This window comes from Danio rerio, chromosome 17 (assembly GCF_049306965.1).
Source record: "Danio rerio strain Tuebingen ecotype United States chromosome 17, GRCz12tu, whole genome shotgun sequence".
Taxonomy (NCBI): Eukaryota; Metazoa; Chordata; class Actinopteri; order Cypriniformes; family Danionidae; genus Danio; species Danio rerio.
In genome coordinates, this window is record NC_133192.1 from 35,704,881 (window position 1) to 35,718,595 (window position 13,715).

The 13,715-nt window shown below is 36.9% G+C and overlaps 1 protein-coding gene across 23 annotated transcripts in view; it reads left to right on the top strand.

The window, feature by feature from the left end:
* Window positions 1-1,890: 1,890 nt before the first annotated feature.
* The window catches only part of gphna (gephyrin a), a 186,023-nt gene continuing 174,198 nt past the window's right edge, over window positions 1,891-13,715 (top strand). For 22 of the 23 annotated variants that reach the window (XM_021467169.3, XM_021467173.3, XM_017351644.4 and 19 more), the window contains exon 1: window positions 1,891-2,033. In XM_021467169.3, the coding sequence (XP_021322844.1) occupies window positions 1,970-2,033 (64 nt within the window). In that variant the 5' untranslated portion in view covers window positions 1,891-1,969. 23 annotated transcript variants of the gene reach the window in all.

Genomic DNA, 13,715 nt, shown 5'->3' on the forward strand with positions numbered 1-13,715 from the left:
AAATAGAAGAAAAAATATTATAGCAAATACTGTTAAAATTCCTTGCTCTGTTAAACATAATTTGGGAAATATTTATAAAAAAAAAAAATCTCAGGAGCGCTAATAATTTTGACCTTAACTGGCAATGGTTTTGAATAATCGTGATTACAATTATGACCAAAATAATCGGGATTATGATTTTTCCCAAAATCGAGCAGCCCAAAAAAATAAAAAATAATCTAAACACATGCTTAAAATTCCAACATAATAGTGAAAATAATTAAAATAAATAACTTTAAATAATTATTTAAATTTTGCTCACTCGCGCAATCTGCTTGTCAACATATCGTAAAGGCAAAATCAAAACAAAAATGGCAGACAAACGTAAATGCAGTGATTCTTCAGAGGCGAAGAAAAAGATTAGACAGTATGACAAAGCCTACCTAAATTTTGGTTTTATTGAAGGCCAAGACAAGTTAAAACTGATTAATTAATATTTTCTATACATATTACTATATATTAATATTACACAAACACACACACACACACACACACACACACACACACACACACATATATATATATATATATATATATATATATATATATATATATACACACACACAGTACATATGTGTGTGCGTGCGTGTGTATTTATATGGTGGGGGGGGCTCCAATGTTTGTATATGTTTATGGGGGGGGGGCCCAAGGAAAAAGGTTGGGAACCACTGATCTACAGCACTAAAGACATTCTCACACTTATTTGATGTTTTTGGGGTTCTTTGTTTTTTTTCTGATTATAGTCAGATTTACATATAAACGGTTTTATTTGTCTACAGGGATTGGACAATGAAGCTGAAACACTAGCTAATTTATTGTTAAAAGTTTCATGCCTAAGTTTGACCATTATGAGAACAAAGTTAAACATCTCCCATGGCCTGCACAGTCACCAGATCTAAATATTATTGAGCCACTTTGCAGTGTTTTGGAGGAGTGAGTCAGGAAATGTTTTCCTCCACCAACATCATGTAGTGACCTGGCCACTATTCTGCAAGAAGAATGGCTCAAAATCCCTCTGGCCACTGTGCAGGACTTGCATCTGACATGCTCAAGATGAATTGATGCTGTGTTGGTTGCAAAAAAGAGGCCCCACACCATACTAATGGATTACTATAGTCTAAAACTAGTTGTTTTTGTTTCATTGTCCAACTTGTGTGTATTTGTTGATTTTTAATAACAACTTCACAGTTCAAATTTTATCTGTGGTTGAGACTACCAGTTTTGTTTATAGAAGGAAGAATAATCAAATCAGCTAAAATATGAGCTAAGCAAACACATGTGAAGGACATGTATGACGTAATGAAGACTTTACCAGTTGCAAGATAACCTATTGAGCTTTCTGCAAAGTTTGACAAAGTTTTTTTTAACCTTTGCCTGAATATGTGCATGTTTTGACATGGTTTTAGCTTTCTTCAAAGTCTCTTTTTTTATGTTCAACAGAAGAAAGAAACTTATAAAGGTTTTGGAAACACTTGAGGAAGATAAAATAGTGAGTAAATTTGTTGTGTGAACAATCCCTTTAATACAGTGTTCTGTAGCATTCATTGACAAGCTGTTGTCAATACTATAATATATACAGTATAATACACTTTACTATAGCATGCCTAAACACTATAGTATCTATCCATTTCTAATAAAGTACTATAAATTTCTATTTTTTCATTCGTGTACAATTTAAAATGACAGATGGTCATAATGCACTGAACAGTCTCAATTTCATACAATAGGAAGACACTTGTTGTGCATTAAACCCTGTCAAAGCAGATTTCCGAGTAAACTGTAAATATTGCTCACCAACACCTCCTGCAACTTTGCCAAATCTATATAGTTGTGTTGAGATTGCTCTGGCCTGACTCCTCCCCCCGAGTTCGAGGCGCTCGTCTCTCGGCTCTGCTCAGGCTTGTCAGTGCGGGCGAGAGCGCTGCTAAACATGGCGTCGGACGGGATGATTTTAACCAACCACGACCACCAAATCCGAGTTGGAATATTGACAGGTAAATACGAAATGACACTAGCTCCTTTTACGCCTCGTCGCTCGCGCGGCTCTGTCCGTTGTCGCTGCTGCCTGCTGTGGTTTGTCGTGCCGGTGGTGATTCCTATCTGAGCGAGTTCTGCCCATGTATCTCTCGCGTTCCTCGACTCGTTTCCAAAAGCTGGGCTTTTATTCATCCATACATCCTCGTACTCGTCTATACATCTATTCTATAATCTACCCGGCTTCCCGAGAGCTGCCTTTGGTCTGTCATGCAGCACAGCTCAGTGTCAAGACAACAGTTTGTGTGATGAATTATTCATAGCTTGTACGCAAGACATCCAAATAACATAAAGCAGATCGCTGGAAAAGCCTCTTATATCTGTGAATGAGCCCTCCGATCGCTGAAATGCGCCCGTTTATGGTCATATTAACATGTGTGGATGCCGAACAGTGCTGTTATGTAGACACGAGCTGGTATTTGGAGTTGGTCACGCAGTGTGTTTTTTCCCCTCATGGATTTCTGCACAGCAGCATCTCTGCTTCGGGTTTGATCTGAGGCTTTATTTGTACACATGCACGATGATATCTGCAAACCTACAGCATCTCGTGCACTTGACAGATTCACTCTGAAATGCACCTTAAATAGGACTTTCTGGGTTACCGATCATGGCTTTTAGTGTGCACGCGATTAAGTGGCATTCTCGTGCTTGCGTTTGAATCGTCTTCATTGATCGCCACCCCAATTTTGGTTAAATTCTGGGGACTGAACACTGAAGCAGCCGCCTTGCTGTTAAGTATTGCTGCCGTAGTTTCCCCTCGGGAGATGGAGGGAATGAGTGATGAATAGCGATGTCTGATTCGTGAACGAATCGCTCTTTCCGTTCAAATCTTTATAACGGTCTGTTGAGGAGTCGGTGGAACTTGTGAGTTTTCTTATCAAATAGATCAGTTGTGTTGTTCAAGAAGATTACAACTCATTAACTCGGTGAATCGAAAAGTGTTATATGAATAAACAGCAAAATCGGTCCAGGGCACTCGGAAAATGTGGAAAGATGTTAAAAAGCATTGATTGTTATGGCTATTTCTTGAAATATAAGGATGTCAATAAAGGCTGTTTAGTATCTTTCCACATTTTTTCGAGGACCTTGGACTGATTTTTGCTGTTCTGATGGGTCCCTTACCCAAAGAGCACTGACACATTATTTAGGCTATACCCCTCAGCACTTTTTGTTGTATTATGGAGTGTTATACAAATGTTTCCCAGCAAGAAAGAATGGGTTAGTTCTGAGGTAATTAAATATATAGCATAAATAATTTGGTTGCGCTCAGCTGGCAATTCTGTGAGGAGTTTGCATGTTCTCCCCATGTTCGCGTGGCTTTCCTCCGGGTGCTCCGGTTTCCCCCACCATTCCAAAGACATGTGGTACAGGTGAATTGGGTAAGCTAAATTGTCCGTAGTGTATGTGTATAATGGGTGTGTATGTATGTTTCCCCTTGATAGGTTGTAACTGGAAGGGCATCCGCTGCATAAAACATATATGCTGGATAAGTTGGCTGTTAATTCCGCTCTGCCAACCTGAGATTAATAATGGGACTACTAAGGTGAAAAGAAAATGAATGAATGAATTTGGTTGTGCACTTCATAATTGGACTGAACGTCATAGCAGATATGACTCATTAACTCAACGATTTTAACAATTGTTATTTAAACATTTCTCATTTTAAATCATGCACATGCTTCCACCTAGATTTTATGATTGATTAATTATTCATTTGTGACTTCTTAATTGGATTAAACTACTGAGTAGGTAAGAGCGATTAGTAATAATTAACAGCTTTATCAACATGCATTAAGGTACGGTATGTTAAGTAATAGAGAAAAGACTTATTTTTGATTTATGTCAATAGTGAAAGATGATGGAAGGTGTCATGTTTTAAACAAGCATCTTTCTTTAGTGAAATTGTGAAGAAAGAGAAATTGCTCGATTTTGCACAAAAATAGAACAAAACAGCAGTATATTTGTGTTTTTAGTATTAGTGTTGTTGTTAAGTGTTATTAAAAGCGTAACTTTTTCAGTGCTGTTATAAATGTAGTTGGCTTTAATCCAACTGATGGATTCACCAACCTGGACTGGGATGACTGAAAATACAAAAGTCACCCACATTAACAGAATTTGACAGTGTTATGTGGCTACATATAGTTTTAATAGGATGTTTTAGAGCATGCAATATATCAGCGATCATCTAAAAGAACCATTCTCTCAAACCAATCCATTGTAACCAACTGTTTAAATGAACCGATTCATGGAAAAGAATCAGACTCTCCATCACAAGTGATGAAATGCACACACTGACTGAATGCAAATGTCAGTGACTTTGCAGTGTGTCACATATTCATGACATTCCTCTCGGCGTGTTTCCGCGAGCGTGAGCCTCCGAGATGCTTGTCGCAAGGGGAAATGGCATAAAACAGTGTGGGAATCCCCCTCCCCCATCACACGCACACACACATACACACACCCCTACCCCTGTAGAAGCATGACTGCTGGCTGAGGGTGCTGTCCACTATTTTTTGGTGCTGAAATGCCGTCAGCCTCATATTTGTACTCGTTGCAAGATTTTGCTCAGCTATTTAGAGCTGAAACAGAAATATCTTTGAGAAGGTGAGAGGGATTTTCCTGAGGACTTTATATGCACCCCCCTTTTCTTTTCTCTTATACTAACATCAGCTGATCTAGTCCATCATTAGTCGCAGTCACGCCTAGCCCTTCTAGGAGATTGGTTAGCATGCCTACACTGTGTAGGGGCATTCTGTGGAAGCGCACGCTTATTGATGAGGAACTCTGTGTGTGTGTGTGTGTGTGTGTGTGTGTGTGTGTGTGTGTGTGTGTGTGTGCGTGTGCGCGCAAAGGAGGCAGGGAGGGAGCAAGAGAGAGAATGGATGCCTTAGAGTGAGACGAAAATGGGACCAAGCACACAGAACTACTGAACATGCATACTTAATAGTGAGCGAACGACACATCACCATTTCTAGTCAGTTGTGCATTGACAAGCAAAAACCTTTTGACCTTTTGTTGTAAATGGGCGAAACGGAAAGACGAGCAGGGCTTTCAGATGTGTGTTAATTTAAAAAGCAGCTCTGCGAGATGTTTTAACTATGCATTTCATTTGCATTAATATAGAATTGAAATTAGAAGCTATTGATTTTTGTTGTGCTATTCAAAGTTGATTTGTTTTGGTGTTTATTTCTGGCACAGCGCTCGAGACCAAGTCTGCACGCTATTCGGATTTCCAGGAAAACATTATCATTGGTCGGAGTGCTGTTTGGTATTACGAATGTTTAACATATAAGATTTATAGCCTGGAAACATTTAGGGGAAATTTGTTGGATGAGTCTACTGAACAGATATAGAGCAGTTGCAAGTTTTGGTTGAATGCTGAGCTCAGAGGATTTCACTTTTGGAAGGGCGTTGCTTTTTGGTCTTTTCACAGAACAGTAAAATATGTGTGTATCCTACAAAGCACCTCTTGAAGGGGGTTGTGATATTGGAGTGAATTTGTTTAGCTGTAAATGTACTACGTTCATCAGCTTTGGCCAGCCCAAAAACTTTTCATTCTGATTGGTTTAGCTGTAGTTTGCACACTTTGGAGGCTCAGATGTAGGGCTGGGCAATACAGCAAAAAACAAAACAATAAATGAAATTACAATATAATGATAATTATTTAATATTTTGTTACAATCCATTTAGGAATATTAATTATTTTCTTTATTTAACCACTTTATTTTAATTTACCAACATTACTAAGGCAAATAGTGTTAATAGTCAAAACAAAAATAAATAAACAAAAATATGCAGTCTCATATGTCTTCTAATATAATAAAGAAATAGGTTAAAGAGACTCTTAATCTTGATGAATAAAATGTGACAAAGTGTGTGCAATAGTAAACTGTAAATACTAAACAATGAAAGCTAACTTTAAGGTAGATCGACATCTGTAAGGTGTCAATAATAATGATACAGTAAACCTCAAACTCTGTAAACAAAACAAATTACTAAAATCAAATCTGAGCTTTCAAGTAAAGAAACCGACCAGCATTATTCAAATACATGTTGCAACATTACATATTGTGAAGTTGGATGACTACATTACCCCCTGTAGGGTTGGGCCGATAGATGATGCCATCATCCATCGCCGATGGCTAATAGACAACACGATGCTGAGCCGGCATTGGCGATCCTCCACCCTGCCCCCGTCGCAAACCTGCTTGCGGAAAATACACACTTAGGCCTTGTTTACGCTAATACGTCTTAGTATTAAAATGGCATTTTAGAAAGAAAATGATCCACACCATGTTTTACCTAGCATTTTGAACGACCCTCCGTCCACTGAAAATGCACATGACGTGACTACACACACACACACACACACACACACACACACACACACACACACACACACACACACACACACTGTCATGCTCTCGTCTGAGCTCCAGTGAGCAGTGCAAGTTGGACAGTTTATCAAGGATGTACTGCTGGATCGCGTCTCACTATAGTTGTTAAAAGTGATATTTAGACATCCCAAGTCTCCTGAAAGTTCCGGGAGTCTCACGCAAATGCATAGAGAATTCCGGATGCCCGCAAAAGAGTGATACATTGCTTGTTTGACACATTGTGCGCACTCTGTCAAACACTGCCTTCAAATAACATACCCCCACCCCACCCCTCGGTTTTCACATGACGACGATCCTAACCTCCAACCCTAACCTCCTATACTAAAAAAAATCTTTCGGATAGAGTGCTAGTGGCCACTCTGGCGACATCTTTGCATCATTTGAAAAAAATAATTATGTTTGGGTGCTCTGTGTTTGTCTGAGGTAATTAGTCTGCCATTATTACCGAAATGTGTATATTCCATAAAAAGTGTAAAGCAGATTGGTTAGTTCTACTAGCATTAATCGCAGTGTGCAAGCTGCATTCTGGAAACTTGAGATGTATTCAACTGGGTACATCTGGAAAATGAGTGCACGTCATGTGCTCCTTGCACCTTGATTGGAAATAACACTTAGCTTAGTGGCATTTCCTCCAAGGCCTGCACTCAGCAGACACATTATAATAAAACTATAGCGCTTCATATTAGGGCTGGAAGATATTGGAAAAAATTTATTTAGAATTTAGAATTAGATTTAAAAAAAATAATTATTCTGATATATATATATATATATATATATATATATATATATATATATATATATATATATATATATATATATATATATATATTAGGGATGTAACGGTATTGTAAATACCGTCATACCGCAATATTATTTTTTTTCGATATTACCGAAGTCGCATGACTCGGTAAAACTATAGGTCTTCTGAGAAAATTTGCTTAGGCGAATGAAGCGAACGGGAGGTACCGGAAACTACAATTCCCATCAGCCCATGCTTGACCATCATCCCTTGCGGTCTGTTGTCGATACAGATCTAGTAATGCGGAAATGGAGTGTGCTGCTAGAAGCGGGGATGAAAAGAGCTGGAAAACTCTAAGGCCCCGTTTACACTAATGCGTTTTAGTTTGAAAACGCATAAGTTTTGCTACGGTTACGCCAACCGTCCACACTACGCCGGAGTTCTCGAGCGCCGAAAACGGAGCGTTTCGAAATGTGTGGATAATGTCTCAGTGTGGATAATGGAAAACGGAGACATCTGAAAACGGAGGCGGGGCTGCAGACGTTCGCCTCTCTGATTGGGGCTTTTCCAGAATATTAAGTAGCCTAACACGCACAGTTCAGTCCTGCATCCTCTCCTTGTAAGTTCAGACTTTGCAAGTTTGATCAAGGCTGCAGTCTCTTCTTCTCAGTTTGATATGGAAAAGCAGACTATACCGAGGACACGGGTAAATCTTCAAAGGGAACAGTGTACTTTATAACTTCATTCACATCACCCTGGCTTCGTTGTTTCACTTTATCAACAATAAAATGTAAACATGATATAAGGAACTGCCTATTTTCATTTTAATATTAGCAACTTAGACCGCAGACATGTTGAGGCGTCGTGCTGCATAAGATGAGCGTCATCTTCACTGTGTGCATATTTATAACAAAACGGAGCCGATAACAACTGCCTCCTTTCAATTTCAGTGAAAATACGAAACACAGCCTCTCTTTTGCTGAGTATCAGTTTTAATAATCGATAATGGCCATTTTAAAAGTATAACATACAATAAGTTTATACATTATAGGAAATAAAGGCAAGCGATCAGTCAATATACAGAATGTACGTGGTTACATTAATCATTAACTTATCTTTGCGCTCAGCCAAAACACGTTACCTGAGAACAAGTAATAGATTCCAATGACCAAAGTCAGGGAATATGTCGTTAGATAAAGACAACAAGATAAATGAAATATCCCGTTTAATAAATATAGTGAGATTAAATCCAGCGGGAGATGCTTGATGAGAAGTCCGACTAGCAGAGCTCTCATCTGGGTAGATGGGCTGAGTGTGATTAAATGTTGAATGTGATGAGTTTTCAACAATACTAAATTGAAACTTTATTTTTTACATGGTTTAATATTTTTTTTGTTATTAAAATTGAAGTTCCTGTTTCAAAGCTTACAGATAGATGGCTAATTTGTATGTCATTGACACTTTTGGCACTTTTTTGGAGTATTTTCATAAGTTTTGTTTTTTCCTGTAAATGATTCAATAAATACCGTACCGTGACATTCATACCGAGGTATTACCGTACCGTGAAATTCTGATACCGTTACATCCCTAATATATATATATATATATATATATATATATATATATATATATATATATATATATTGTGATTTAAATACGATTTCACTAGATGTGTTGAATAACAATTCGAAAAGTATTTAGAATTTTAGATCGATTGGGAAGATTTTGTAAGGAAGTGCATATGAGCAATTTTATGCAAATGTCAACCATGGCGTGAAAAAAAAATAGTGAAATCCTTTCAAAGTTTTTGCATAGGTTTGTATTTTCTACGACTGTATAAATGCTCAAAATTGTTTCTGTCAGTGTTTTCAAACAATTATATTTCATTTACCAAAGTCACACAAGTAGCAATTTCACATTCGTCACATACATAACAGAGAGATGTCACATCCATAATGAAGCTTTTTCCTTATAAATGCAAAAAAATGTCCAATAAAATAAAATCAGTCATGTTTGTTCTGTAGTGAGCCAACTCTTGTCCTTTTGATTAGTGTTGTTTCTTTTGGGTTGTGCAGTTTAATTTAGTTTATTTTCTGCAAAACATGTTGTAGAATGAAAACTCACAGACTTTTTTGTTCACATGCATAACACATGCTTATTTTCCTCATTTAAAACATAAAAAACGTTTATACATTGATATTTTTCTGATTGCAGAACTCTGTGGTTAGTTTTTTTGGAAATATAAACAGATGTTTCAATATAATGTTAACATATACTTTCTCTGTGTATTTATGTTTTCAATTTTTACTGAAAATGTCACATCCATAACGCTGGAATTGTTCATATGCAAAATATATATGAAACAAGCATAGAAATAAGCATGGAGAAATTCAATAAAGTAAAATACACAAATTAATTAAATCACATTTTATTGTTTTCCAGATGAGTCGAACTGTAGGTATACAGTAATTTAATAATCAAATGTTAAATAACACTACATAGTCTTCATTTTATAAACAATTTAATATAATTTATCATTATTAATTTGTAAAAGTTACAAACGGTACAATTTCTTTGGCCTGAATGCTTTCAAAACCCTCCCACAGTCACAGGCCTCAAAAACACTAGCGAATTGATCAATTATAATCCAAACTCAACATTGTGTATACGATATCGATGCTAAAATGATATATTTTAGCCACAGCCATATCACCCTGCAGCCCAAGACCGGTTACTCACTGAAGCTAAGCAGGGCTGAAACTGGTCAGTACTTGGATGGGAGACCACTAGGGAACACTAGGTTGCTGTTGGAAGTGGTGTTAGTGAGGCCAGCAGGGGGCGCTCAACCTGTGGTCTGCGTGAGTCCTAATGCCCCAGTAAAAGTGAAGAGGACACTACACTGTCAGTGAGCGCCGTCTTTCGGATGAGACGTTTAACCGAGGTCCTGACTCTCTGTGGTCATTAAAAATCCCATGGCACTTCTCGTAAAAGAGCAGGGGTGTAACCTCGGTGTCCTGGCCAAAGTCTCTCTATCGGCCCTTACGATAAGGCCTCCCAATCATCCCCATCCACTGAATTGGCTCTATCACTGTCACTGGCGCCGTTGTCCTGTGGCAGCCGTCGCATCATCCAAGTGGATGCTGCAGACTGGTGGTGGTGTGGAGAGACCCCCCCCTCTCATGATTGTGAAGCGCTTTGGGTGTATGGCCATACACAATAAATGCGCAATATAAATACACATTACATTACATATTGTGCAGCCCTACTTTACACCAAACTTTATCGTTATTGACAATGGGGTTTAGTCAATAAATACAGCATGTCCTGATAATGATGTATATCACTATATAGTATAAACAAGGACTAGAACTCATTCCTATGTCATCATATTTCTCTCATAAACTTTTATTATGTGTTTTTTTTACTTATTATAATAATAGTAGTAATTAAATACTAATAAATATTGTAAGAATAAATACTAATAAAATGTAAAACACTTAACAAATCAAACGATTACTGGTCTAACATAAACAAATCAGTAAACAAAATGTAAACAAGGGTTGAACTTTAAAGATTAAAACTTTTCAACCTCATCGTTTCTGTCTGCGTCCCCATAAAGATGCGTAATATTGCACTCCTGTAAATTATAAAAAAGTATTACCGTAAAGGGTGTATTCTGCGACACCACAATATAAACAACAGAGCATAATATGAAATATATTTGGTCTATATATATTTTCATATTGCACACAGCCCTATTGCATGGCTACTCTTTGATATCCAATACATGAAATGGCACATAGAGAAAAGGCACATGCTTTTAGATCATTTTTCTCTCCAGCTCTCATCTTTCCATTCAAAGGTGCCAGCATCAGAGTTCCATTCACGGCTGTGGATGCTGTCAGGGCTTGTCTCTGAGGTGTTCATAGCGATCTTCCCGTGTGGGCAGAACTCCTCCTTCTGAACAGCTGTTGTGCTTCAACGAATAAACTGAAGTCAGGTACATGCCCGTCATTGATGGGCTGCGTTTCCTCAAGTACAGGAAATTATTGAGGTCTAGAATATGTCAAAACCAAATGTGTGTGCTTTGGAGTCAAATATCGAAAATTATAGATATTGTGGCCATGGATTAAGCTGCGAGTGATGATCGATTGACCGTCCCATGATGATGCATGCTTCAGTGTGTGTGGAGCAGTCAAACATGGCATCTGTGTATTTGTATCTGAACTGCATCAGGTTTTTCCAGCGACATTTTTACAGCCATGGTGTGTTTAACTCCAACTTTTCTACTTGTAGATTGTAAATGAAGATATAATACTTTTTCTGACAGTAGTCTTGTGATTTAGGCCTATGATGGTATCAACGTTTCTCTTTGAGATAAATTATTTAAGTTAAAATTAATATAAATAGCTAAAAAAAAAAATAGCCAAATTTACAACATGTTCATGTATAGCATAAAATACAACTGAATTTCATTGGTTGTTACTTATTAAACAATTATTAACAGTACCAGTATAAAGCATTGACTAAGTAATTATTATCACCCGAGATTATTAAATGCTTTTAAAGTTTTCTTCATGAGTTTAGTTTAACTAATGTTAACTAATGTAGCCTTTTTATACAGTGCTAATGAACATTAGGCCTAAGTGCATTTTTAATTAATATTTTGTGCATGTCCTAGGTCAGATGGTCAAAATTAAAAAAGCCTATTAAGACATCATGCATTCAAGCATTGGCAATATATTAAATCGGACTATTTTTAAAAGGCTCTCAAAAAGTAAAAGATAAATATGTATTAACAGTAGGACTGCACGAAATTGGAAAAATCGAACATTGCAATACACGCTCTCTGGCCACTTTATTAGGTACACCTGTCCAACTGCTTGTTAACGTACATTTCGAATCAGCCAATCACATGGCAGCAACTCCAACCCGGTACTAGTAAAGTGTACCTAATAAAGTGCGTTTAATGATTTCAAGTAGTTGAATGAACTGTATTCAAGTATGCAGTAACTGAATAATCACATGTAAAATATATATATGAGCAATTCCATGAAAATGTCAACCTTATCATGAAAAAATAAACTTTTGACCAAAATAACAAAACCTATTTCAATTTGCTTATTAAGGTCTATATTTTATTGTTATGATGTGCTCTTGTTGAATTTTTAAGGAAATTGTTTTGTTTATCCATGAAATATGAGGATTGTGCCAATGGTAATTTTCATTATCATCCAACCACTTTTCGTGCTTTCAAAAAAGGGGTTAAAGACTCACCTTTTCCATGCTTTATGTTAACAGTAATCATTCTGCAGAAGGATTGGAGTCTGTAGTATAAATAATTATCCTTACTTTTTCATAACATTATTGCCCTTTTGATTTATGAGCTACATATTTAAGACATCACGCAGCTTCGGTCACGTGTCACGTCCGTAACGATTTAATGAAAAAGTTTATATTGTGGAATAAATATTATAACAAATAAAATGAAACTTTGTATACAAAGCCAAAATATGTCCATACTAATTATAATCGCCAACTCATCTCAGGTCTTTGCTCTAAACAACCACAATTTTGCGTTACGGACGTGACCATTTTTGAACTCCTTATCAATATAAGCCAATGACTAGCGCATATTTGTTCATTATGATGCTGCATTACAATTACTGACTTACATTACATAACATCCATATGTTATATCAAGAACTGAACATTTCATTTAACTATAAACCACTTTAGTAACATTTCAGAAATAAATGTTTAATAAGAAAACAACATTTTACATATTGCCATAATTGGCCATAATGACTTAACCTATTTCCTCCGTCTTACTTGCGGTTCATGTGCGCACGCGCTGCCTATAGTGAAAGATAATGATGAATCATAAGGCTTTGAACCTATACATTTTGTAAAGTATAGGCTAAGCATATAACAATTTTGTTATTTACATGTGATACTGCATTAATTTGCATACATGTTTTATAAGCTGTAAAATGAAAGCATCAGTTTGGTGCGAAGTTATAAAATATTTTTCTTTGTTTGATTTGTAGATTAGGCTATTTAAAATGTATATAAGAACCATTAATAGCTGTTATTTTCCAAATGGAAAAAAGGGTGGTTTGTTGATTGTAGTCTGCACTAAATCATGAATATGCCTAGTTGAGTTTATGACGCGGCTCCAGGCAGCACAGACGACCAGCATCAGCGCTGGTTCTTCAACTCCTGTGTCAAACTGTGGCCAGAATATCCTTCTTTCATTTTCCTTTTTTTTTGGCAAAAAACATCTGTAAGCACGTGTGTTTGCACGTGTTACTGTCATGCGAGTTAACAAATATGTGTTGCTCATAAAAGCCGATCACAACGAACGCGCTTCTTCATTCCAGAGACGTGAGGCGCTCCGCAATGCATTTTATGTTGACAAGAAGAAAAGGAGCACGGTGCTCTTTTGAATGTCACTATAGATAACAACTGAATCAGCTGGTCTATTGTGCGCGAGTGTTGCTGTC